Here is a 26596-nt window from a genome sequence, read left to right as displayed (position 1 = left end):
TGCAGGGGAACGTCGCCCGAGGTTCGGGGAAACTCTTCGATGATTCGACAACAGTGTCCGTGCTGTTATATGAGCGTTCTCTATAAGCTTAACTGGGGCCGCCAAATAAATCCACTAAAGCTAGAACAGACAATGTCCTCTGTCTCCTCAAGTTCAATCGTCCATTCGCAACGGGCGCCCTGCTCCGCGAGTACCCATATACGCTCCGACGCTTTCATCCGAAGCAAGTCTCATCGACTGCAAAAATAACAAACCGACGATCCTATACTTCGTACACATCGCATCGTTCCAGGGTTTTTTGTTGTAGTTGCGATTTCGGTCGAGGAAGGCCGTGTCTCATCTAGGACTCTTTTGCGCTCGTATCCCAGTGTTTTCAGGATTACACGAACAAGCTGGCGAGAAAATTTGACCCACGTAGTCGCTACGATCGTCGCTGTTGCTTTCCGTAAGGTATTCAACTGACCGGCTCTCTGCGATTGACAGCAGGTACTCTTCGAGAATACCGGATTTTGGAGCGGAGCGCATCTACGTGTTTCTTTCAGTGTTCCTCGACCATCTACGTATTGTGATGCGTCTGACCTGAAAGACGAATGCAGTCCTCCTTGTGCTGTTCAGTTAAGAATATATATTCTACAGGTAATTCCTCAACAGCCTATTCAGTACATGGCATCCTGATTTCGATCTCCTGCTGTCCACTGCAGCGACTTTGAACCGATGTTGAGCTGAAAGACTGTAATGCGCCTGATAGACGCGATCGGGAAAGCGCCCTTGATGCTTCATCGTTTCTCCGCGTTCCAATGCTCATACTTCCCGTTGAAGACGCTGGTCATATCGTATGTTCCATAATGCGCCGATACTGAGCTTTGCATTCGGAATAGCCCGATAGTGCCGAAGCAGAGGCAGTATGGAGCTGCTTCGCTAGCGCAATAGGCGATATGTTCGGGTACTGGACACAGGTGCTGTCGACGCACACCGAGGACATGAGGCGTGCTTCCCGATGCAGGGACGGCGTGTCTGCCATCCTGGCAAAAGGTCTCGGGAAATGGATGAGCACACGGGTACAGCGGTTCATGCAGCTGCCCACTGGACGGGTGCCGTGCAAAAGTCCGCGTGGCGATACAGTGAAGCATTCAAGTGGCGTTAGCGCAAGCAAGAACCGGTGCCCAGGTTTCGTTCTAACGATCAAGTTCCTTGAGCGCGTCGTCACGCGAAGGTAGGCCTGCATACATCGACTGCTGGATCCCCGCGTCACGATATAACTCGAGCTCGGCTCGAGCCGACCATATCAGTGATATAGCCGAACCTTTCCGTCTCCGTGCGGTGTCCGCAGCGATGTAGCGGCGCTAGTGCGGATGCTAACGGCAACCTCGATGCACAGAAGGGCGAAAGAAGGTACGAAATAACCAGTATCTTCGACGGCAGGTATAGCCTCAGGCCAGTGGAACTTTCAGGTCTGGAATATTCGAAATGACCAGAATACCCGAAGGGCAGTACCGCTAGCGGAACTTGGAGATATGGCACGGAACGATTCATACTATGCCACGGCTGCCGATATTGATCACCGATTGCAGGCTCTGGGGTCAGGGTAAACAGTCTGTCGGTTGTTTATCGCTGGAGCAGCGCGAGCGAGCACGCAAGCAAGCCGTGGCAACTAGGCACGCTAAACTCGAGTGCAGGGCAGCTGCGATACAATCCACACATGGAAACGAGACGCTCAGTACCGTGAAGGCATCGGGCTGGCCTCCATCGTGCCTGCTGCACGCAGGACGCAACGAATACGCCACAGCAAGCTCTCCGCCATTCAGGGGTCTCGGTGGAGCGTCCAACCTGTCGCTCGAACGCGACACTGCCAGCAGAACCATTACAGAAACAAGTCGGCGATTCCAACGGATGAACGCTCCACCTGGACAGATAAGAACAAGTGTGGAACCGAGTACGTCGCAGGTATTCCAGTGCAGTGCACATGATCACGTATGCTCAAAGTGACTCGCTGGGGTATGCCTGCATGCGACAAGATCTTTCATAGGTGCTCGTCCAATGCACTTGACGCATATGAATGGTTGCACAAACGCAGGTTTGCCCAGCACCCAGTGATACTGTCCAAGATCGCCCGTCAAGCGAACTCAAGGTCTGCTCAACCGGCGACCGCGAAAGTCGCTGTTGCTGTTGCTGCTGCAGAGCGCAATGCCCGTCGCCCGTGCAGCAGCAAACGACCTTTGCCTGAGCGCCATCGACATACCCTCGCTACAGCGCATCTCTAAAAAGAGCGCTCCAGGAGCGATAGACAAACCTCAGTGGCGTCAGTGAGCGATTCGAGGGCGTCAGCAGCTTGAGACGTTTGCGATACCGGACCCGTGGATCAGTCTCGTCTTCGTTGACGTCCACCAATAAAATAGACCGCCGCTCGAACGCCCCTTACGAGGCATCAGCTCATGGCAGTGGAAGCACACACCCAATACCACATCGCGCTTTGTCCCAGTAGCCAGATGCGTCTCCGAAATCCATGAGCGACGCTCTCTGTGTGGACGATGCATCTGCATGAACACATACGCCTCGTTTCGCGTCAAGTCACCGGGACTCGGACCTTTTTGTTCAATACAAAACCACGCATACCGTCCTTTGTAAATGAATCGAAAGTGGCTTTCTGGGTCGCCAACTTGCAGTGTAACACAGCTTGCAGAAAAGAGACGCCCGGACGCCGTAGCAGCGGCCTGCGCTGGCCCCGAATCCGCTGCTAGACGACATTCACATCGAGCGGTATGGCTGCAGGCAACCGAAACTTGATGTGGGGTTTCGGGTGGCGCGATGCTGGCCCACGTTGTGCCCAGAAGATGGAGATGCCTTGACGAGGCATTCGCTCCAGATCGTCGGTGTTTCGGATCAGCAACATTGAATTTTCCCGCAGTTCCGCATTGAGAAGGAAGAGCGTGTATCCATCTAACAGGCAGCAAGCAGGATCCTCCGCATACTCCTCGAAGCCGCCCCGGCCAATACTCCGGATTCGATGCCAGGTAAGCGTACGCTGCGCTGAGCGGTCGACTCGGGTAGGCACACATGCGCGCCCCGAGGATGCGTGGTGCTCGAACGCCACGCCGTATGCGTCGAACGACGCGATGCACATCCTCGTCGAATTCATAAAATAGGCATCTTCCAAACTAGACACGCGACTACCCATGCTGTACCATCATGCCCGTGGTCTTGCGTGCGGCCCAAGCTCGTGTCAACGACAAGCAGCGCTCGTCCTGCCTCAGTACAAGTACCCTGTCAATCAAGAGCGCTGTAGAACCCTGTTCGGCAGCGTCACTCGCAGGCAGGCCGCGGCACCTGCGCATCCTCCAGCGCCGATGGATCCGGGCCCTGCGTACTCGCGTCTTGGGCGTCACCGGGGACCTGCTCCGCCTCATGATACTGGTATCCGTCCTCGGCATCCGCTGTGGATGCATGAAGGCTCGGTAAGTACGCTCGCTGACCACCTGGTAACTGATACCAGACTCTTTTTGTCAGTTTCCAATCATCCAGAGGATCTATGTATGGCTCCTCCTGTATGCCGAGAATTTCAACGACGATCTCGAGCTCACTGCCGCTATGGAGATCCATATTGCGTCGGATCATGCGCTTGGTGAAACGGATCATCGCTCGCACCAGCTGTTGAAACGAGTACCGGGACAAGTCCAAAACCGTTACAATCCACGTCCATACGCGGTCGGATACTGTTCCGACGAGTGCTCGCGATAAGGGCAGCGCGTTGGGCGGTCGACGTCGTCGTCGTCGTCGCCGTTGCTCCCTCAGAGCACGCTCCCAGGTTGTTGCTTGCGACGGACGCTGGCTCGCGTTGCGCTCTTGATTCAAACAAAGTTGCGTTTGCTGCTTCAGTCCGGAAAAAGAGTGGGAAGCTTTGCCGAAGTTCGGTGCCGGCGCCAGTCGCTGGGCGCAAACCCTTCGAACACGCGTTTGCAGCAGGCGCTGGCTGCTGTGCACACCGCTTGTATGCCAGGCTGCGACCCGCTGGCCCACGCTGCCGTTGCCGCGCGTCGGGCCAGAGCGCTCGTCAGCCGAAACAAGGAAAACAAGGGGCTTCATGAAGACCAGGGCCCTACATCGGCGCTCCGACGCAGCCGTGCCTGCGCGGACGTCAGTATGCTCAGTGCAGCAAGTCCGTTGCACGTTGCACTGCGGCTGACTGGCTGGCGCGGCATTCTCGCCAACTGTACGCGTTCGCCTGAAGCGCATGCTCTCCGTTTCTGTAGCAGCATGACATCGGACAGTGAACTGCACGCTCTGTTCCTACTTTTTGACTATTTTCCGAAGATGTTTAATGGAAAATTCTTGCAAGTCGCAGTACAGCTATATGCCTGCGAGGATTCACACATAGTTTTCTACGAGCCTCTATCGGAGGAATAAAGCGGCGGACTAGGCGCTTCGTCTGTGGAGTACGTTACACCAGAGGATTCAGGATGATTCGCAACGCACTCGAACGAGGCATCGTAAACCAACCGATATAAGTATTTTTCGATGTATACGTACTAGCCTCTATTCCTCTCGTCTCCCTAGATGTATCGCACGCGAATGGAACACGCTTCTGGGTACCGGTGTTTCTGTATCCGGGCAACTTTCGTGGAGGCAACCGTTCGCGCCTCTGGATTGACAAGGCGAAACATCTGACCTCGTCCGGCGACGAGTTGCTCTCCAGCTCATGCTCATAGGTCTGTGATCTTGTCACGTCCAAGAATCGGCTTGGTTCCAAAAAAAATTCTCCTCTCTTCACGGCTGCCGGGTGAACGATATTGAACAGGCACATTGCGCCTCTCACTGCATATGATCCCACAGGCTTGCGTTGCGTCTTTCGGGATGGAAAAGCGTTTCGGACTCGAACCCGTGAGTCATCGCAGCGATCGCTTCCAGTGGGGCATGTATCACCGCGTTGCTCGACGTGAACCTGGATGATTCGGAGTTTTTTGCTTTGCTCTCCGGCTTGGAGTTTCCTTTTGGGTAACTTTTTCATCATGGACAACATCATGGTCCTTAAAGTGTCTATCGAACGAGATAGCGCGCGTTCCCCTGTACAGACGACAAAATACGCACTGAGGCGATCGCCCAGAACAAGTCCGTGATCGTTGTGTGCAGCAGCCAGCGAGCATGGAAACAGAGCAGGGCGTCCAGACGAGCCTTCTGTACCCGTCAAGGACGTATAGCGCTCCATGAAACCAGCTGTCACGCGCCCCAGCGCAGTGCTTCGGGGAAGATGCCTACTGGACAAATAGAAACACCCGACCACAGGCAAGCATCACCCCTGCGACTGACACACCGAGGCTGGACACGACGTGTATGAAAATGGAAGGGGAACTGTAGATCGCAACTTCTGCATGTGCATGGGATATGTCGACCATGGTCGAAAGCAGCGGAATCAGAGCCTGAACGCTGCCATCAACATCCTTCAACTGCTTACACTGTACAGGCAGGGAAGCGAGCGTTCGGTGTATCGCATGCCGGGGAGAGGATAGAGCGAAAAGGAAGCAGTCGCAGGAACCTGCCCAAGGACTGATATTCATGGCAATGGGAAGAGGCGCAACGTTTACTGCATCCACCCATGCTAGGTACATGCATCTCTGCTCCCTTATTCTGGAACGTTTATACTTGGAGTGGCGACGCGCGGCGTCGGCAACGGCTGCACGCAGTCTCTGGTGGGCCAGCGACGGGCGTGCCTCACAGACATCTGCCTTGACTGGGTAGCATCGCTAGTCTGGTGCATTGACGTCTACGAGGCACCATTGCTGCTCGAGTCCAGAACGTCGCGGAAACGGTTGTACCGGTGTGTGCCGAGCCCCTGGTAGATCCCGCTTTATCGCAGACGCTTTCCTCATGACCGGCAACATGTGTCAGCGCCTTCAGTTTGATGATGGTAGCTGCCAAGCAGCGACGCCGACGGCCTCCCAGATGGTGCATGACTCATGGAAACTGACCAGACGGTGCCGAACGCGACCACATCACCGGGTTCCCAGTAAAGAAACCCTTGTTTCTCTGCACAAGCATCTGCGTGCCATTCGCTCCGGAGCAGTACGTTCTCATGCATCAGAGGCTCGGCTGATCCACCGAGGACTCGGAAATCGAGTCTAGCGAGCGCCGGCACCGGGACGGCACGGACTCGGGGACCTTGCGCGACCCCGATCACTGCATCTTCGGGCGCCTTCTGGAGTGGCCCCGCAGACGGATGCGCGAAATATTGTACGCGGCAGTGCAGAGTGGCCCGAATGCTACCCGCGCTGCACCATTGCCTAACCATCGAATCCACCGACGCACTTGAGAAGATCACCTCTGTGGCATGCTTGCTCGCCGCTACGCTCTCCAGCGCTTCTGTGCACCGTACGAGCCGATCTAGACGGCAACACCGGGCCGTACGAAGCACAACGCTTGCGTGAATCCCGCGATCCAATGGTTACAGCGCAAAACGGATGGAATCCCACTGCATTCCCTCACGAGCGTACCTGTGTCACATACATGATCCAATGCGTCCTACCAACGAACTCAGAAGCAGCAGCATCAGCACACCATGGAACGTTCGCTTTCATTCGTATCTCGGAATGCGAGTTTTGGAGAGACAACCTGGATATAATGTGATGCGTGGTATACGTTTCACCGATCGCTGGTACCCGTCAGGCCAACCAGGGCTTGCGACGGCATGCGCTAAACGCGCGCTATCGATGCGGGCGCACGCATCGTATCCACTGGGCGATGCGTGCTGTGTCACGAACGCGCACGCAATGTCACATCCGATGCGATGCGTGCGCACGCCATTTCTGGTACGCGCACAGCGCTCTTTCGCGCTTCGACACACGAACTTGTATCGACGCGTTCGTGTCCGCTGTGTCTATGTCGCAAACATGGGAAAAACTAGTGCGACTGGTTAAACAAGTTGCTGGGTCACCGCTGGTTACTGCGCTGTTGATTTTAATGCAGTTTGCCCTCGGCACGGACAGGGGTCGTCACATCATCGCGCTCTGGTACCTGCGGCTGCTTTCCCTCCTGTTCCTGGTATGGCTGCATAGCTACATTCTCATTGCCTACGACGTCTTCTTGCCGCTAGTCATCTACAATCCCCTTTTACTATCTCTTCTTGGTCTGATATGGAAACTTGCCCGCCGAATAGAGTCGCTTCCGCTGGCACAGGCTGTGCGGCAGGTGCGTTCCGCGATCCGTGCTCACGGACTACGGCTCTGGGTGGAAGCTCTGGTCTCTTGGGCTGAAACCGTTGGCGGCCTTGAGCTCGTCGTAACCGGAGACGACATGCGATCTGATGAGTCTTGTATTGTGCTGGCGAATCATAGGTCCTGGGTCGATTCGCTCATTATCTTCTGCCTCGCCATGAACGCCGGGCGTGCGGGCGACTTTCGCTTCCTGGGCAAACGGTCGCTGGCGTATCTGCCGATTATTGGACTGGCGGCAAAGCTGACAGGCGGCGTCCTCTTCATTAGTCGGAACTACGCTCGCGACGAGGCCAAGATGCGGCGCACGTATCGACAACTGACGCAGCGGCGAGCTCCGTTCTGGTTCACAATCTTTCCCGAGGGGACGCGTCTCAACGCGGAAGAGAAGCTGAAACAAGCACAGGATTTCTACCATCGACTTTGCGCTGATCACGCTGGAAACGTCGATGCTAGTGCGAGTGCTAACAACGTCGACGCGCCGTCGCCAGACGGACCCGTGGTCGAGCCCCGCTTCTGCTTGGTGCCACGCGTCAAGGGCTTTCGTCAGGCGGTGCAAGGCTTACGCCCCGCGCTCGGTGCAGTGTACGATTGCACCATTTTCTACGAAAACCTTGCGCCAGGCGGCGCCGGTCGACCCGCACTGTGGCACCCGAAGCCAACCGCTGCGGATCTGTTTCTGAGAGCGACGCGTTTTGCGCAGAAGCGACGGTTTCGCGTCCACGTTCATGTCCGTAGAACGCCCATTGAAGAGATACCTGTCGACGATCAGTCGATTGCCCGTTGGCTTTTCAGGAATTTCGCCGAAAAAGAACGCCTTCTTGAGCAGGCCTTTGCGGAAAAGCGCTTTCTCAGTGACCGCGTCGCGCGATATCAACCGGCTACTTGGGGAAAGCTTTTCACAGTCATGATGAAAATCACTGTGATCCAGCTTGCGCTCTGGTGGTTATTGGTACAGGTCTATAGAATTTTCACTTGAGGGTTGCGACGCGCGCTTCAAGCGCCGACAGATGTAGTGCGTGCAGGCGGCCTGGTCGAGCACAGTCGTCAATGTGGACGCCTGCATGCCGTTGGTGTGAAAAATGCGGCTTTTGCGCATCGCGGCACTGGTCGGCAGCAGCGCGCTCACTGAACGAACGGGAAACGCACCCGTGGTACGTGCTGGAGCGCGTGGCTAGGTCGCGAACCGGAGCACATGCGCAGCTTTTCTGCGGACTGGTGACTTGATACTCGTAACCAGTGTCCGCAACGAGACCAGCTCGCGAGACACCGGCACATGTCAGACGACAGCTTTAGCCCGCAGCGGTGGCCGCGCGGGAGCGGACTGGTGCGCTCGCCACCAACGCAGGTCGCAAAGCGGGTGTCGCTGCGAATGCAGCAGCACCAACAGCAGCATGCGCATGCTGACGGGTACAAGGACGGACGTGAATGCGTCGCTTCGATTTCTCCCTCCGGCTCGATTAAGTTTAAGTCAGAATGGGAAGCTTTGGCGCGATGGGGCTGGTCCCGTTTTCATCCCCTTTCCACCAGCCATGACTCTGGTTGTCTGAGCGCTGGTGCCCAATAGCATCGCTTCCGACATCATAGATACAGCGCGCTCAACAATTCAAGTCATGACCACCGCGCATTGTCATTGCTTTTCATCTGCTCTACAACATACATCTTATGAACATCTAGCTGGATTGGCACGAGCGGACAATCTCCGCAAACATTCATTTCGCGTCGTCGTCGCAGTCGTCAGCAGCAGCAGCATCAGCAGCAGCAGCTCGCATGGCTGCATGCTGCGCTCGTGTATTTGAATAGCTTTACCAGCAACGCTGCTGGTAGCACGTCGTACCAGTCACGTTGCACTGGAGAAACCTTGTTTCCAAACATGGAATAAATCCCCCGGTAAGCACGAGCGCTAGAAAGTGACGTTTCACTGCTGCTACATCTCGACGACGGGTATTCACGTGGCTCGTCGGCGCGCTGCAGCGTTCCGTGCCACGCTGCTGCGCATGGACACCCATGGAGCGCCTCTATTCGGCCCGGTATACATGCGCTCGGGTCAGGTGTCGGGCAGTTGCACCGCTAGACGATCGCGATCTATCGTGAACGAGGTACGGAGCTCTGTTAACGCTCAGGTCCTCGGGTCGGGGGGTATGCTCCCCAACAAGCACTTGCATGCACACGCGAGCGAGTCCATGCCTTCATACTCAAGCGCTTGTAAATTCCATTACGAGGCATAGCTGAGCATTCTGTGCAAGTCTTGTGATTCACGCTCCGCATGACAAGGTGAAGTTTGCGAAGGGCTCTCCATGTGCCCGGCTCGTGCCCATTGTCGAAAACGATCCACATCGAGCTGCTCGAGAAGCCCCGCAAGCACGGTTGCCATGTGCCGCACCTCTTGAGACCAGTGCTCGGAGCTCGTTCGGTACACCGCGGGTACCAGTATCGGATAGACCTGGGCGCGATACTTTTCAACTAGTTCTCCGATTAACTCCTGGTTGCTAACCATGTAAATCGCACGTTCACTCACATCCATCTGCGAGCTGCATATACATTCCGCAAGCCGCGAAAATATCGCAGGCACCAGCACTGCAAACTGATTCACCAGAGAAACCAGGTTGATGTGCGCACTCTGTTGCTGTTGCTGTTGCTGTTGCTGGCGTGAACGCTCCGCAATCATCGCGTACCGTCCATGAAAGGCGACTCGACGACGACTTGACTGGATCGTCCCTGGATGCGCGGTGCGCTGTCGAGCGGTATCCGCTGAGCGGCTCAACGCAATGCCGCAAGCTGTGAGAATGTCGTTCATCTCCGTGAGGAAAAGAAGCTGCTTCCGCGCACTCGTCTGAGGCCAGTGGCGCAGCAGAGTCCGAATCGCTTCCACACCCAGTGAAACGTCCTTGGAAACGTAAAACACAATGCACATGGTGAGTTCCCGATGATAGCGCGCTAGTCCACGCGCTTTGTGCATCGGCAGAAGTACTCGACGAAAGTAGTACCGATGTTCTTCGCGCAGCGGGGTCGAAAACCCAGCAACGATCGCGGCGAGAATATCGAGTGCTTCACTGACGCCGTTGTAGCAGAGTCCTCCCCAGATCGCAGCCGGATGTGAGCCAGCGAGGAAAACCTCAGTGTTCTGGACGCGGAGACCACAATCGGCAGCGAGTGCTGCACTCTCGGGGAGGTTCGTGCAGCGTGCTCGCTGGGGATAACGCTCACTACGTGACCTCGTCTCTGCTGGGCAAGTTGTGCGCGCTAACGCACTCGACGTACGCATGTGGGCACAGTGTGGAAACCAGGAGATTTGCCGGAAAACATCATCTTCCGCAATAGGCCGCGCAAAGACCACCTCAGCCATCACCTTGCGAATGGACGGACGGAGTGCTGCATACCGAGCGTAGAGACGGTGCACGACCGTCCGGAGCGCATCTCGCTCCCGCGGATCCTCCGAAACAAAGAGGCTCAAAAGTGCATGCAAGAAGCGTTCGTTGAAATGTTTCGCGGCAAGTTCTTCGCCCAGTTGCACGCCTTCGGGTACTTGGCCGATGCGGCAGAGCGAAAATTCGATGAAAAGCGAGTACACGAGTTCCAAGTGCGGCCAGACCGGGTCGAGTAGGTTCCACGGATTGGTCAACTCATCATCGACGAATACAACGTGGTCGATATCGGCGACACATCCACGGGCAGCTGCTCCCTCGACGGGTGCAGGGCTGCCTGGTCGCGCGGCTGACGCTCTGCTGCTGCTGCTGCGCTCCGAGACGTAGTGCAGAGTCGGCGTTTCCCGTTCACTCAAGTACTCGGGTTCAGCGAGACGCTTTCGCAGCGGCAACGGTCTGAAGAGATTGGCTGCAAAAAACCGCACCCACTTGGACAAGAGAGGATAACAAAAGAAGGAGGAACTCGTTTGTGAGCGACAACTCCAGCTGGCGGCGCTCATACCGGCATCACGTACTGGGCGTTCCAAGGCGTTGCCGCTGCTCGTAATCTGAAAGATGAATGGCATTCGCGGACTTGGAGGAGCGGATGCCTGCTCCCGCTCCTGCTCCTTCCATATACCCGTGAACGCTGATTCTCCATGCTGTCGCGCTTGCTCTGCGGCGTCCAAGAGGTCCGCCAGTACAGCGCGTTTCAGGTCCATAAGGTCTGCTGGCGTTCTGATCAGAGGTTCCTGCTTGTAATCGCCTGGTTCATCTGTCGTGGTCGTTGCGGGCATTGCTGACAGCGTCGGTGACGACGATTCTTCGGGCAATACGCTACGATCGGGCGCCGTGGAGCCAGACAGAGCACCAATACTACTTGCAGCAGGTGCTGCTGACGCACCAGCCGAACAGACTACTCCCGTGCCGCTGTGCTGCGTCGTGCGCGGCACCTCAAGTCCAGCAACCGTCCCCTGCTGCGTATCGCCGGGTGCTACGCCTTGCTGTTCTGCGGCTGCCCGGCAAGCATTTTTGTTCGTGGCTAATCGCGTAAAGCGCTCAACCACGTTGCGGAGCGCAGCGCGACCCTCCAGCATCGTATCTTCGCAGGCGAGTTGTCCAAGGGCCGGCGCTGAGCGGCTCGCTCGCATACGCGGAGGCGATGTCCGTTCAATAGAGCCGGCTCGAGAGCTCTTGTGTGCCAGCAGACCAACGTACATTCCGCCCAAGTTGCCGTGCTCGCCGCCAATCGGTTGGCGCTTACTTTCCTCTTGAACGCTTTCCGAGGATTCCGGTTCAAGCTGATCTGAAATGGCTACCATTGTACGGAGAGATTGCAGAGCCTGGGCGTGTCGATAATGGAGCCACCGCTCAACACGCTGGTTATACTCGGTTTCCGCAATCCATTCCGGTAATGACGGCACAACGGTGCAGAACTCAAGTTTGAGCGCTATTGCCCGCGCTCGTGCCTCATCGTCAACAATCGTGCGAATCGGAGGTAAGTTCAGAATCTCCGAGAGCGTTAACGCAGCCGCCTCACCCGAGGTATCCCCATTCCCACGGGACGATGTGCCTTCGAAGGCACCGAGATCCCGCATCATCTGCACAAAAAGCTCATGTCGTGGATGCAGCTGCTGCACAGGACGGCGCAGCGCTCCAGTGTTGTCGTTCCACAATGGACGCTCCGTCTGAGCAACTATTCTCTGTTCACTTGTGATTCGTGTACTCCCGCATGCTTCGATGGACGGAGAGGCCGGCTGCGCACGCTGTGTCTCCGTCACACGCGTGCGCCTCTGTTCCCTCTGGGGTGGCGCGTATGGCTGCACCAGCGCATCCAGTGCACGTTGGAGACTTTGCGAGCGCAGTGCCGCACCGTTGCGATCTGCGCCCGTTGTTTTCCGTAGCTCGGGCTCATCCTGCAGAAAGCTGTCCGGTGATGGTTCCAGTTCCAGCGAAACCCGCTCCGTTTGTTCCGGAAAGTGAGGCTCCGGGGTTTCATGTGGCGGTGGCAGCGGCGACGCGTTGCTCGCGCCGCGTTCGCCAGCCACGGAACCCGAGGCGACCTTACTGGAACCGCCACACGCGATAGGGCGCTCCAGCTGCGGCTTCCGCGCAGAAACCCCGATCGTCGTCGACTCATACTCTGGAGTGACCCATGAAGCCTGGTGGTGCTCGCCAAACCCCATAGAACCGGCACTCCACGCCCGACTCAACGGTCGAATAGGCCGCGCAGCAGTGCGAGAACGTTGAACGCCTTCCTGCTCTGCAAGCTCGTTCATTGACGTGAGCACTTTGTTGAATTCAACACAAAGCGCCCATATGCACAACCCAAAAGTTATACAAGCGTTTTCCCTTCACAGACTGTAGAGCCCGCAACTGTTAAACGGCAAACGACTTGCCCGTGTGTGTGTGTGTTTGTATAGACCCAAACAACGAGGATAGACCCCAGATACACCCACGCGCAGCCTCGATACCACCGACGACGGCGACGACGACGATGGTGGCTTTTGGGGCTTTTCTACGATGGCGTGCCGGTATGAGGTTGTCGACGCCGCCCGCGCGCGCGGCGCAATCTCGATCAGCGGCTACATCCAGAGGCCTCCGCGATGCGCGTGATCGAGGCGCTCTACGCTCGACTGCTGGACACGTAGGTGCGTGCGCGTGCAGCGCGATCTCGCGATGATTCGATGCCTGGTACCGCGCGTGCGTGCAGCGCGCGCAAGGCTGCCTCTGCTGCTGCTGCTGCTGCTGCTGCTGCTGCTGCGTGTCGATAGGCTGCATGCATGCCACACAAAAGTGGCTCTCTGTACGTATCTCTGTGTTTCACTTGGGTGGAGCAATGGTCTGCTCTTGCCAAGCGATTACCGTCGGACACGTTTAGATGGGCAACATCGACATAGGCCGTGCAGGCAGAGGAGATAACGGATTCGAACCTTGTTCTAGAATGCTTGGTTGTTTCTTTGGAGTGACTTGTTTGACGCTTCGGTGCTGGAATATGGTACCTCAGAGGACTCTGTGTGACTCGTGATGCATGCAACCACGGGTTTGTCAAGTAACCGACGTGGTTCTTTGATTCGCACGTCAATGCGTTCACGCATCTCGTTTCGATGCGTGGAACGTGCATCAATCGGGCAATTTTCAAGTTTTCGACCGTTCTCTTTCGAGGCAACTCATGGGTACCGTTAACCGCGTCGCTGAATCGACGAGCGAGGATACTCGACGTCGTTTGTTGACGAGTTGTTCCCGAGCGCACGTCGAACGGTCACTGAGCGTGCACCGTCAAGTAAAGAATTTCATTCCAAAGACAAATACTCCGCATTTTTTGGTTATCGACTGGACAACTTTCCACATCTGCGTGATATTTCTCTCGGAATATGCTACCAGAGGTTCCCTATGCTTCTGTTTGCATGGAAAAGGGTCCTGGATTCGGACCTTGATGTTTGCAGCGATCGCTAAACGTACAGAGTACGCCTCCGCTTTCATGAATGGCGCGTAGACAGATCGAAATTTCTCGACTTGTTCTCCGGTTTGGGTAGTCCTTCTCCCGGCACGATTCTCATTATGGACAACCGCGCATTCCACAAATCCTTGATCGAATGAAACAGTGTGCGCTTGTGTGTGCATCCGACAGCGTACTCGTCGACGGCATCGCCCGGAACAGGTACGTGATCGCGGGGGCCGGTGTCTGGCGCTGAAACGCGCGAGGATATCTAGGGAAGCGTTCCGTACTCGTCAATGACCTGTGTGGAGCGAGCAAGCGAGCGTTTGGGCGCCATCGTGCGGCGCTCGGAAGAGCAGGCGCTGGTGGCGCTGGTTGCGTGAACGAATGGGGACGCATAATCACTGGCGCGTGTCGCCGCTACACAGGACGCACCGAGGTTGTCTGAGAAACGCATTCAGTTTCTACGCGATGCCTGGATCGGGACTAGCGCCTGTGCGTCATATGTCTCCACAATAGCCGGAAGCGGCGCTCTCGGGATTCTAAGGTTGCCACGAGGACCCATCAACTGCTTGCATCGGAGCCACTGACACTGGAGAGACCGGCGCATTTAAAACTGGAGGCAATAGATAGGAAACGCAAGCAGTCGCAGACAAGTCCCGCAGAGGTTAGCCTTGATGACATTTGGAAGAGACCAGGGGTTTGCGATGTGCGTCCAGATCAGCCTAGTGAACCCGTTCCATTTGAAACTGACACGGGTGTTTGCCTTTGACGCTCAAACGCATCGCGTGCTTTACCTTTCATGATGGCGGTGCTGCTTTGTGCAAGCGGTAGCCTAGTGAACCCGTTCCATTTGAAACTGACACGGGTGTTTGCCTTTGACGCTCAAACGCATCGCGTGCTTTACCTTTCATGATGGCTGTGCTGCTTTGTGCAAGCGTCAGCCTAGTGAACCCGTTCCATTTGAAACTGACACGGGTGTTTGCCTTTGACGCTCAAACGCATCGCGTGCTTTACCTTTCATGATGGCTGTGCTGCTTTGTGCAAGCGGTAGCCTAGTGAACCCGTTCCATTTGAAACTGACACGGGTGTTTGCCTTTGACGCTCAAACGCATCGCGTGCTTTACCTTTCATGATGGCGGTGCTGCTTTGTGCAAGCGGTAGCTGTTCGATACTCGATGTGTGCGCATGCCTCGTCGGACTCGGCTGCTGCGGCTCGTTGTCGTTGGGATCGCGGTGCAGATTTGCGTAGACGATGCAGATGCGGTGCCTTGTATCTTTTTACCATGCCTCGAGTAGCTCTAAAGCATGCTGTCTATTTGGACATCCTACTATATCGATGATTTGGACAGTGTGCGTTTCACGATCTTCGGGTGTTCAGCCAGCAAGCACTGAACTCGGTTGCGTTTCGCTCACGCGGGACGCCTGCGGACAAAAAACCCGTGGTTGCGTTCTTGGCAACTGCGGCATGTGCTTCGCTGTTGCTTGCACGGCGCTCGGGGCTCAGATCCATCGCTGGAAGCGCATTCCGACCTAGGCAAATGCTAGCGCGCTAGGGGCTTTCAAACTGCTCTCCAGATCTCTAGTCTTTGAGTGCGCATGATACTCGCGTGCAAAAGACAGAGCGTGCATGCGCGCTCTCCGGGCATCGCTCGGATGCAATTCGCTCCAAAAGCAAGCGCAAGCGCGCTGTTCTCCTCCGTCCAATAGCGAATTCAACAACAATCGTCTGCGCTGCTCGATAAAATGAAGCATCTGGTATGAACAGCCTCGACGACTGCCTTTCCGCAGAGACAAAATAGCTCCCAGCGAGCATCGCTAAATTGAACGCGCTCAAGCCGTACCACTCAGTGACGACATCGCTGCATACGACGCTGCCAGCGATCGCGTGGTTCTCCCTCTTTTCCTGCGACAAGTGTTCGCACAAATCCCCGAAACAAGATGCGGCTCAGCAGGGAACGTCTCCGAGATGATGCATCCGCGAACCACACGATGACCCCGATGCCGCCGAATCCAGCCGAAACGCTGTGAACAAACCAGCGTTCACGACTCTTGACGGCTCCAGACGCTGGACACCGTCCGTGCAGCGCACTGCGCTCTGGGACCGCATCGACTTCTACACGCCGCTGTGCACCGTGTGGTCACTTAGAACCGGTGATGGCGGTCCTGTCTTTCGCGTCGCAGGTGCGTGCTGTTCACGCGCAATAGTCGTTGTTGTTGTTGTTGTCGTCGTCGTCTTCGTTGCTAGCACTCCGGCTGATTCCAGCCACTGCCAAAGACAAATACCGCTGTGCACCAAATGCATGACAAATAGCATCCAACTAAAAGCAATTACCGTATTGATGCTGACCTGATTCGGAGAGGAGCTTCCAAGGCTTGCACTAATCACAACACTGCCGATGAACCACCAGACCATCAGAAACAACTGCACGATCATCTCGTACACGGGCGGCAGAATCCTCGCCAGTGCGTTGGTTGCGAAATACACAACAGACAGGATCAGGACGAGGACCCAGCCGATGACTCCCAGGGCGATGGCGTAGCGGCAAAGCGCCGTCGAGTTCGTGCTCGACAGCGCGCACTGACTCCCATTGTACAGGGAATTCGCTGTCACACCGAAAACCACGATTGCCCAGGTAAACTCACACAAATAGAGCAGGGTCTTGGACAGGCTGCACCAGGTCTGAAACGCGAGTTCACCCACTGAGCGCACACGACAGAGGCACACCGGCTCTTGCTCTGGTGGAAAGGGTCCAACACTCGCCGCACCGAACGTCAAAGCGGGTTCAGCGGCACCGGCGCCGACCTTCGTGGGACCCGTCTGGGGCCCGCCACCACCAACGTTGCCCACCGAGTCCGTGTCGTCGAGTGTGTCGTTGCCAAGCTCCACCGGCGCTGGTGCAGCTTTCCAGCCTTGAACGGAAGTGCTCGGAATGTACGCGTCGCCAGCGGGTCGAGCGTTGCGTTCGCTGGCAACAGGTCGCGTCTTGGGGTCTGGGGTCCAGCGCGACCCCTCAGCACGCTGTGTCTCCGGTCGCTGTGCCCTCTGTGACCAGCCCTGCTCGAAATCCATGAAAAATCAATCCACTACGAAACGTGCCGCCTCGAAGGCAATGTTCGTCAAAGCGCACCGGTGAAGAAGGCGGCAACGTAACACGTCACGTAAAACAGAAAATACACGCATTGCAGGACACGCATCAACGGCTGGCTGGCGCGCAGATCGCGTGCGCGACGTGTCCGCGCGGTGGCGATAGGCGCGCTGCAGGCAGCATCGCGTGCACGGATTCTGGAATAATGTCGAGTGGTGAACGCCAAGGCATATGCACCCGCATAAACATAAACACAGAAGCGTGTGTGCTGCTTTCCTGATACCAGACGGCATACGCGTATCCCGGAACGCCTCGCTAAATGCACGGATACGAGTTGATGATCGAGACGGAAAACCTCTGGGTCATTCGGGGAGGATTCGGCAGTTTGCGCGCGTCCCGATGCAGCGATGACGGGCTGTGGCATGCGCGCGTGCTTTCGGGTGTTGCCGCTCAAGGTCGCTACGCCCTGGGATGACGCGAGGACAAACACGGGCGTCTCGTTCGGTGGAGGTATCGCGAACGCGGTAACGATACATCGACGCGTGACGGATCAAGCGCCCTGATCAAACTGGCAGTCACGAGGTCGCTGGATCGATCCAGGCCCTATCTCCAACAGGAGCACGATGCTGAGGCCATTCGAACGTCGAAACCGCTACGTGATGGTTATATTTACCAGTTTCAGCGCGCGCCCCAGATGCCGATGCATGCTTGTCGCCCTGGGGGCATCGACGGGAATCTGACTGCGTCGATTCCAGCACGCGTTGGGCGTTCTTATCGAAAGCGCAAGCGCACGGCCTTGACACGGTACGGCACGTCTTGCGACAGAGGCTAGCACCAGTAAACGATGCCGCTTGTCGGTCGTTTTCTTTTCGAAAGCGCTGAACGAACTGGCGAGAGCACACGTCTTGTCTCGCTACAATACGAATCATCGGCGAGCACCGGCTTGATCATCTCGACGCTTGCGAATCTGGTCTGCAAGAGCCGTGCAGACGCTTACGAACGCGCTGAATGAAGCGTGCAAAGCCGTGCATCCTGCATGCGTACGACGGAATTCGAGGTGTCGGGATGCACGCCGGTCGCCGATCTACGAGTAGCGCTTTGCACTAAGTTTGCACCCACAGACGAGTATACCATGTAGCCCCCGGATACATTCCGTCCGAATGAGACGAATAGCCGATCGTGTTGCAATCAGTATTCGCGTTCCCGCACGAAATCGATCGCGAGTATCGATGAACGCGCGAGCAGCTCTCCCACGCCAGCGTGCGTACCCCTGCATGCATCCGTTTCCCTTCAGCGACGTTCGTATCAACGGGACGAAAACTTTGCATTCCATGACTTGTCAATCGTACCTTTATGGATTTCCAAGGACCTAGTCGCGTAGGTAGCGTCGAATACGGCCCGGTTGACGCGCATACCACACACACAGGAAACGGACTCGAGAAACGAGGCGCATCCAGCGATGACACGCGAGCCGACGCCCTCCGTATGGTGCACGGCAACGCCGTTCTGTCTCCGTGCAGCGACCGCATCGGCGCTGTAGGCGCTATTGCTGTCGCTTTCGGCAGGCAGTAGGCACATACGATAGGACGTACGAAACGACCAGAATATCCGAGATCCAGCGAGTACCTATAGGATGACTGAATTGTACAATAAATGCCCGTTTCTTCTCGTAGCCCCATGCAGCGACCGCACCACGTCTCGGCACATCCGCTGGTTGCAGCCGAGCGCGCACATCCATGCCATGCGTTGACTACCTATGCGCAACACAAACCAATGCAAATACCATGCTTCAGAAGGTACTCCAGCGGGCACTGCTGTGATGATCACGAGCCCAGCTGCATCACTGATGGACCAGGGAGCACAGGCGCGCAGCCGCACCCGACGATGATATGCCGCGCCCAGCGGCGCTCGGCGTCGATGGCCGAGAGCAACGCCCAGCGCGCCGATTCGGGTATCATTATTTCTCCTGAAACGTAAACGGCGTATGCAACGGCCGCTTAACTGATGCGGTGGCCCTTCCGAGACAGGAAACATGGTGCAGCAGCGTCATCACCCCAGTCGAGTGTACCGCTGGGGCCAGAGGCCAAAGCACAGCTGCCAGCACCGGCTGTTGCGTCGCCGAGTCGCAGCGACTCGGAACGTCGAGCATCGCGCCCCAGTTCGGTGGCAGCGCTACAGGCACTCGATCGACTGACCGTCATCGAACACAGGACAGGCGCTGAGCGTTCGAGTCCCTCGGCGTTGCAGACAGCGCAGACTGGCCGAATATCTGGCCAAATGGCGAGTAGCGAGCCGATGTCGTCTGGCTTTCCCAGAGCAGCCGAGCGCAGAGCCGGCGACGTGCACCGGTCCACGTCGGCGCGCAGCGCCCACGGGAACAGTGCTGGTACACTGGGCAGCGTCAGCTATCCCAGCAGCGATACGATGACGCGACCTGAGCCGCTGTCTCGATACTCGCCCGGCACAAGCGAAACCGACGACGAGAGCACTTCGAGCGACTCTACAGTGCCGGACGCTGTCGATCAGCAGCGGACTGCGCACCAGGCTTTGGCGCTGGGGACAGCGTGGCCGAGGCCCTGCGACCCGGGAGCCGCCGAGGAGCCCATACCCGAGCCTGCCCTCTCGGCAGCAGCGAGTCACGAGCAGTCGCCCCCGATGCCCATTGCGGGAACATCGAGCGCGTTTGCTGCAGTGTGGAGCCAGCGCCGCGGCCCGCGCCCCGACGCCCCAAGCGACGCGTGGCGCTGGCGCTCTGCCGCCTGGGCGACGGACACAGGCACCCCGGTAGGCTCGCCACCGCCGTCATCCGCTGGCGCCACTGGTGCTGGTACTCCTTCGCTACCAAGCGTCGCTTCGCTGGCAGATGCTGCAAGCGAGCGTCAGCCCGGTGCCGCACCGAACGGCACAGCGTCCTCGGGTGGCAGCGGTATGGGCGCATTCGGCACCAGCTTCCATGCTCCTGCCTCATTGTACGGAGTTGCGGGTGCACGCGCCGCGGCACCACCGAGCTTCCGCGAGAGACGCTCAAGGTCGCGCTCTCGTCGATCCCAGTCGTCCTCGGACGCGGGTCACAGTCGATCGCCCCGCGGACGTTCCCAGGTACGCAGTCAGGACGATTTCCTGTATCAGCTGCAGGCATGCAGCCAACCGTTATACAGTAGTCGCAGCTGGGACGCTCGCCATGCAGCTCAGGTGCGACAACGAGTCGAGGCACTCAACGACCTGGTCGACTGGGCCGAGACCCAGCCAGACGCGTTTGCCCCCGACGCCGCAGTGTACAGCGCGCTACTGATTCTCGTCCATGAGCACTTGGCAGCCAGGGAGCCACCGCCCATGTCCGAAGACGAGCGTCTTGCGCTCGCCGACGACGAGGTCTTCGTTCCATGGAGCTTGCCTGGCGGGCAACCGGTGCCTACCAGCGTATCGAGCCGGAGCCCGGCTCCAGCGGCAGGCGACACTGACCCAACGGCAGGCGATACCTGGTGGCCCCAGGTCGAGTGTGCGTATGCGCTGGTGCTCGAGTTCCTGGACCCCGAACGCCACGATACCGACGTACGTCAGCAACGACTGGCTGGTCTGGTGGCCGTCTCGCCGACCACACGCGTGGATCTCTGGGAACGACTCATTCCGCACATCCTGCGACTGTTCCAGGCACCCGCTTACGAACGCGAATACGTCAAGATCTGTTTGTACCGTATCTATGCGCGTTTTCGGGACCTGCGAACGCTGATCCGCAGTCGCATCAGTTGCGATCTTTGCTTGCCCTATCGCTACGATGGCGTTGCGTATGCACAGCTGGTGCGTGGACTTGCCGATCTGCTGAGTATTCTGGTGCTCATTATCCAGGGGTTGGCTGTACCGCTCAAGCGAGAGCATGCGGAGTTTTATTGTCAGGCGTTGCTTCCGCTTCACGCACCAGATGGATACGTGGTGTACGCGACGGAGCTCATAGAGTGTGCGCTTCAGTTTGCTGCCAAGGACAGCACGCTGGCAACCGCTACGGTGATGTACCTGCTTCGACACTGGCCAGTGAGTCATACGCGCAAAGAGATGCTCTTTCTCGATGAAATGGCGTCGTTGTTGGAGCAGCAATGGCGGGCAGCACCAGCGCGTGGACTAGAGCAGCAGCAGCAGCAGCAGCAGCAGCAGCAGGAGGCACCCGATTCCCGCGATGCATCGCTGGTGCCTCTGGTGTTTCGCCGACTGGCGCGTTGTATGACTTCTGCGCACCGGGACGTCGCCGAGGAGGCGCTTTTGCTGCTCCTGGAGAATGACTCGGGGCGCGAGTATGGCTCAGCGGGCGACCCCTGGGACGCAGTTGGCCATGCGACCCCCAATCGCATTCTTCATGACAATGACGACGATGATGATCAGCAGCAGCAGCAGCAGCAGCAGCAGCAGCAGCAGCATGGACGCGCTTTGCTGCACCATACCGCTGACGAGTCCAGACCCGCTGGACACCATGGAGTCCACCAGCAGACCTATGGACGCAAGCAGCATCCCGCGTTGGAAACACCGCGTTCATGGTTTCGCCAAATGCTGTTGCTGTATCGAAGTGATACGTTTCCGGTACTCGCCGAGGCTATTTACGTGAACGCGCGTCACTGGGACTCGCGCATCCAACAGCTGACACGACAGTTGCAGACCCTGCTCATGAACCTGGATGCCGATACCTACGAAACGTGCCTGCGTCAGCGTCGATCCAGAATGAGTCGACGCGGTGAACGAAGCTCGAGCGTTCGTCGGACACATGCCGCCATCGCTCTCAGCGGATGACCTTCACGAAAGCCGGACGCGCTCCATGAGCATACTGTTCGAGGGATGTTCATTCGAAAAGATGCCGCGTAGACGGGTCAAAGCCGTCATCTATGCAGGTCGCTCATGTTCGGATGCCGTCTCTGGAGACGTTCGCTGCTTCGATACCACCGACCGACCACATGCAGGACTGGTGTCGATAGCCTGCTCTGGTGCAGGCGGGTGAGCGTTCGTCCACAGTGCCAAGGCCGTCGTGCGTCGCACCGGAAGCGTCTCTGCGCCGCTGTCTCTCACGGCAGCGAGAGGATCAGTGCGTGATGCCTTGTTCGCTGAAACAGCAGCTCCGCAACGCATGCCTTGCGATACGCTGGCCTCGGTGGTGAGCTCCTCAGCGTGGCAGTGGTGCGAGCGACAGGCGCTGCTGCGATGCTGGCGAGCAAAGAGACCCGCTGGCATCGTCCGAGGACGTTCCACAAGTGCAGGCGGCGGCGGCGGCGGCGGCGGCGGCAAGTCGCTCGCAGGATAGCCACTGCTACTGCTGCCGCTGCTGCTGCCGCTGCTGCTGCTGCTGCTGCTACAAGCGTCGGCACGCTGCGTACTAGAAAGCTCCAGCCGCGACCCTGATGCTCGCAGGGACACACCTGCTCGTCCAGACCGCAGCCGTTGATGTTGTTGTTGTTGTAGTTGCTGTTGCTGTCGCTGATCCGCTTCTAGTACCAGTCGAATGCGCTTGCCAATCGCCGCAGCCCGATGTTCCAGAACACGGGCGTATGCCTCGAGAATCGCTGTGCCCACATCCGTATTGTAACGAATGGCACACTGATCTCTGGTTGTATGGCCTACCCCCGTGAATATCTCCCGTAAAGCGTGTGCACCTCGCTCACACCGACGACGTGCAGCATAGCAACGCTCGAGCTTCTCCCGGCGCCATGGAATCCCAAAGCGACTTGCTTGGTTCAGTCTGTCAATCTTCAGCCGATACACAAACTCGGCTCTTTCCAGACGCTCCACCAGTTGGGTTAGTTTTGCGTTTTGTGCATCCGCGTCGACGCCCAGCGGCAGCACAGCATCCGTTGACAAGCGGAGCACGGCAGTTCGAGCATAGGCAACGGCACTGAAGGCGGCGTTCTTGGTCACTGCTTCGTAGAGGTCTGGGCCAAGCACCTCGCGGACGCGAATAAGCGGACGTCGCCGTGGGGTCAGCGACCAAGCGCTGGTCAGCTCGCTGAGATCATACCCGAAACAGCTACAGGAATACTCGCGGGTTGGACAAGGTATCGAACGCAAGACCTGTTCGTTAATGCTGCGAGCAACGCGCTGGATATCTTGAGCCTCGGCGAACGAGCGCTGCAACAACGCTCGGATGCCTGGTGATAGGCCCTCGGTGGGAACTCGTGGGCGTTCAATCCACCAGTCCGGTCCTCGAGTAGCCGTTGATTCGTAATGAAGCACACCGCTGAGCTCTCGAAAGGAACGCAGCATTTCTCGGATCGCATGATCCAAACTGCGTAGTCGTGGAAGGTGCTCTCCGATATCTGCGCGCAGACGACTCTCTAACACTTCAACACTGGTTCCGTCTGGAAGTGTTCGTCTGACTGGCGTACGAACGACGATCTGCTCACATGGCGATAGCAGAAAGTCGATTTCCATGCTCCAGCGTGTCGCCGCTTGTGCTGGCAGCGGTTCGAGGCGCTTGAACTCCCCGAATGTACCGGCATGGAGGTTCACGATAGCATGACTTAGCTGAAGCGCATTCGATGCGGCACCGAGGGAACTTGGCGAACTCGCCGTGTGCCGTGTCTGCATTGCAGCAGCAGTCGTTTTGGGTGGTGCTTCGTGTCTGGGGAAACGGGTGGCATCTTCGGCAGGCGCTGCACTCATGACGATCGTTGTCGAGCAGGTGCCCGCGAGCATCATCTTGCCGAGGCGCTCTTTCATGAGTGCTACACGCGTCTTCATCGCTTCGTATCGCGAACGGGAAATGGAGGACTGGTTTGAGCACCACTCCGACGAGCAAGTCGTTTCGAAAACGCTCGGATCCGTACGGATCGACGGGGCTGCTGCTGCTGCTGCTGCCACTGTCGAGGTATCTCGTACATCCAGCTGCTGATCAGTCGCACGGTCTCGTTGTTCCCGCTGCTGTTGCTCGGGGTGTGCGGGATGTGCATGCTCCCGCTGCTGCTGGCGAATTTCCTGGAAACGTCGAGCGAGCTCTTGCTGAATAACGAGACGGGCTTCGGCAGCAGCAGCTGCTGCTGCTGCTGCTGCTTGCGTATGAACGAGAATATCTTCGTCTCCGGCACTGGGGTCCGGGACGATTCCCGAGCAACCAGATGCAGCCACATCCAGGGTGCGCTCGGCTGGTGTATCCGGATTCCGTTCATCCGGCGCCGTGCGAAAGGATCTCATATCGCTATCCAATGAATTTGCAGCGACATGTGCATCGTCTGTTCGTGTGCGTGGTTTTTCTGGCGTCAGTGAACGCTCTCCAGAGGAGACAAACTCCAGGCGTTGGGGCCAGCGGATTTCCGAAGCCTCACTGGGGCTTGCTGATGAACGGTTGCCTCTCACAGCATCGTCGGATGCTGCGGATGCAGCTGGTGCTCGCGCCGCTGCATGCCCCCGCGTGCTTTGTCTGACGTCTTGCTCCGGTTTGGTTGCTTGGCGGTGGATTGCTTGCGCTGAAGAGGCGGACGGGCTTGGCACTGTGGGCGGCCGCTCGTCCACCAGCGTAGGTTTCACAGCTCGCGAGCGATATGAAGCGGTCATTTGCGTCCCGTGAGAAAGATTGCTCTCTGTCGCGTAACTTTCATGACGGGCATCACTGGGCGATCTTGCGATAAGGCGCTCCGGTTCCGTACGTTGGCGAGGCGTCTCGACCGTTGTCGTCGCTAGTATCTGCGGTGTACGAGACACGAAACTGCTGTGCGCACTAGCTGTTGCGGCTGGTACTGCTGCTGTCGCACTAGACGCATCGCTTTCGGATGGCGTGCTCGGTGATTGCATCCAAGCGAGTCCCCGAGCGAGCCTGCGCTGCGCTGGTGACGGTGTACGCGCTTCGTCACCCGGAGAAGAGATGTGGACGGGATCAGAGCCTGGAACAAGATTCCAGCGCTCATCGAATTTTCCCGCTGCTAGGTTTCGCTTTGGCGCTGCTTCCGACGGAACGGCACGCTCGGGGATTTTCTGCAGCGGAATGCGGGCGCTCGTATGATTCCGCTGAACGAGCAAGGTGGCATCCATGAGCCATGCTGCCGAGCGACTCTGCTCAAGCGCCTCCTGCATCGCTCGACACGCTTCTAGGCGCTGGCGAAGTGCAGATCCGACCTGCTCTCTGTCTCCGCTGTCGCTACCGGTACAACGGGGCTTTTCCGAGCGCAGCTTCTCTCCAGGCGAATATCCAATGTGTAGAAAGTTTTCATCAAGCGACGAGTCGGATGCGTCCTCGTTGGCCATGGCAGACGCGTACAGGTACTCTCGAATGGCTTCGCAGCGCGCAATGAGCGCTTCGATTTGCCGATAACAGAGCGTGCGCAACGTCTCACTGGGGAGCGGACTTGAGCCCCGCGCCCGCTCTGGGGTCTCTTTTTGAAAGTCATTACCGTGGACTCTTTCACCAACCGGATCATGACTAGTCAGCACCTGATCATCGGGGCACGCTTCCAAAACTTGTACGGCACGGAAGAGAGCGTCTGCCGAAGCGAAATACCGCTCGTAGGCAGCTTCGTAATCGTTCCGCACCTCCGCAGCAACCGCGTCCTCTGCAAGCAGCCGCGCTAATACAACAGATGACCGAGCCGGACTGTGCTCTCTCCACGCTCTGATCGGTCGTTCACAGAACGCTGTCGAGTAGCGCTTGGCAGCAAGCTCCATACCCCGGAACGCCAGAACCTGCGCAGTACGCCCCCGAGGAACCTGAGGGAGCGCGCCCGCCGCGTCGCTGCACCGCGCCTTCGTGACGCGCATTTCGAATCGCCGCAGGCACATCGAAAAAGCCGCGGCGGCGATCAACGCTGGACGTGACGCTGGGGGGTGCATCCGCCGCACCCAGCAGATACGCCGAGGCTGTGCGCTGCTTGGCGGGACACCGCGAGACCAGCGCGATGCCCGCGCAGAGGCGCTCCTGGAATTGGCAGGCTCCAGAGCAGTCCGTTCATCTTGAACAGCAGCCTGATCGATCCAGCAACTGGACGTGTGCGGCGTCTACTGCGGGCGCGCGCGCCCTGCCACACTGGATACGCCGCTGCGGGCGCCATGCGGAGGCAGGACGCGACGGAGATGGCCCGGATGGAGGCGCTCGGCACTCGGGCGAGGGCGCTGCAGAGAAGTCGCAGCCGGCAAGGTGCGCGCATCTCCATTGGAAGTGTCCTTCTTATCCAGATATATACAGAAAGATTCAGGTTTTAATTTGGTGTCCGGTGGCACGCACGCTCCAAATTTGGCGCCAAAAGGGTTTCGAATGCACGCACGCACGCACGCACGCAGACACGCATGGCCCCGGAGATGCACGCAGGCGCCGTTCATCTGGACGCGCGAGATACGTGCGCGCTGCATCTGCCGCCTCCCTGGGATCGCGTCCACTCACTGCGGTGGTACGCTTCGAAGCAGTGCTGGGGCGTGACACCACAAGACGCTATCGCAGCGCATAAGGAACTTGAGAAAACTTGGTGTATTGTATACGGCACTCGGGGTGTGAGGCGTACTCTCGGT

General features: G+C 57.8%; 6 protein-coding genes across 6 annotated transcripts, besides 2 other annotated features; 2 read left to right on the top strand and 4 right to left on the bottom strand.

Moving 5' to 3' along the window:
- Positions 1-3300: 3300 nt before the first annotated feature.
- Positions 3301-4080, bottom strand: CYME_CME110C (hypothetical protein; the record flags this gene model as incomplete). Its single annotated transcript, XM_005535559.1, has 1 exon — positions 3301-4080. The coding sequence occupies one exon, from the start codon at positions 4078-4080 to the stop codon at positions 3301-3303; it is 780 nt and encodes a 259-aa protein (XP_005535616.1).
- A 2787-nt stretch (positions 4081-6867) lies between these two features.
- CYME_CME109C (probable 1-acylglycerol-3-phosphate O-acyltransferase) lies at positions 6868-8178 on the top strand (the record flags this gene model as incomplete). The annotated part of the gene is made up of 1 exon (XM_005535558.1): positions 6868-8178. One exon carries the CDS (start codon positions 6868-6870, stop codon positions 8176-8178), a length of 1311 nt encoding a protein of 436 aa, XP_005535615.1.
- Positions 8179-9414: 1236 nt separating this feature from the next.
- Positions 9415-12882, bottom strand: CYME_CME108C (similar to protein phosphatase 2A regulatory subunit B; the record flags this gene model as incomplete). Its single annotated transcript, XM_005535557.1, has 1 exon — positions 9415-12882. One exon carries the CDS (start codon positions 12880-12882, stop codon positions 9415-9417), a length of 3468 nt encoding a protein of 1155 aa, XP_005535614.1.
- A 471-nt stretch (positions 12883-13353) lies between these two features.
- Positions 13354-15354: a sequence feature (possible transcribed region).
- Positions 15355-16158: 804 nt separating this feature from the next.
- CYME_CME106C (hypothetical protein) lies at positions 16159-17115 on the bottom strand (the record flags this gene model as incomplete). Its single annotated transcript, XM_005535556.1, has 1 exon — positions 16159-17115. One exon carries the CDS (start codon positions 17113-17115, stop codon positions 16159-16161), a length of 957 nt encoding a protein of 318 aa, XP_005535613.1.
- Positions 17116-18475: 1360 nt separating this feature from the next.
- Positions 18476-20803: a sequence feature (possible transcribed region).
- On the top strand, positions 19136-21907 carry CYME_CME104C (similar to protein phosphatase 2A regulatory subunit B'; the record flags this gene model as incomplete). The annotated part of the gene is made up of 1 exon (XM_005535555.1): positions 19136-21907. One exon carries the CDS (start codon positions 19136-19138, stop codon positions 21905-21907), a length of 2772 nt encoding a protein of 923 aa, XP_005535612.1.
- Positions 21908-21997: 90 nt separating this feature from the next.
- CYME_CME103C (hypothetical protein, conserved) lies at positions 21998-25924 on the bottom strand (the record flags this gene model as incomplete). The annotated part of the gene is made up of 1 exon (XM_005535554.1): positions 21998-25924. One exon carries the CDS (start codon positions 25922-25924, stop codon positions 21998-22000), a length of 3927 nt encoding a protein of 1308 aa, XP_005535611.1.
- Positions 25925-26596: the final 672 nt, after the last annotated feature.

The sequence above is a fragment of the Cyanidioschyzon merolae genome, chromosome 5, assembly GCF_000091205.1.
Source record: "Cyanidioschyzon merolae strain 10D DNA, chromosome 5, complete genome".
Lineage (NCBI taxonomy): Eukaryota > Rhodophyta > Bangiophyceae > Cyanidiales > Cyanidiaceae > Cyanidioschyzon > Cyanidioschyzon merolae.
This window is presented reverse-complemented; position numbering and strand designations above follow the sequence as displayed.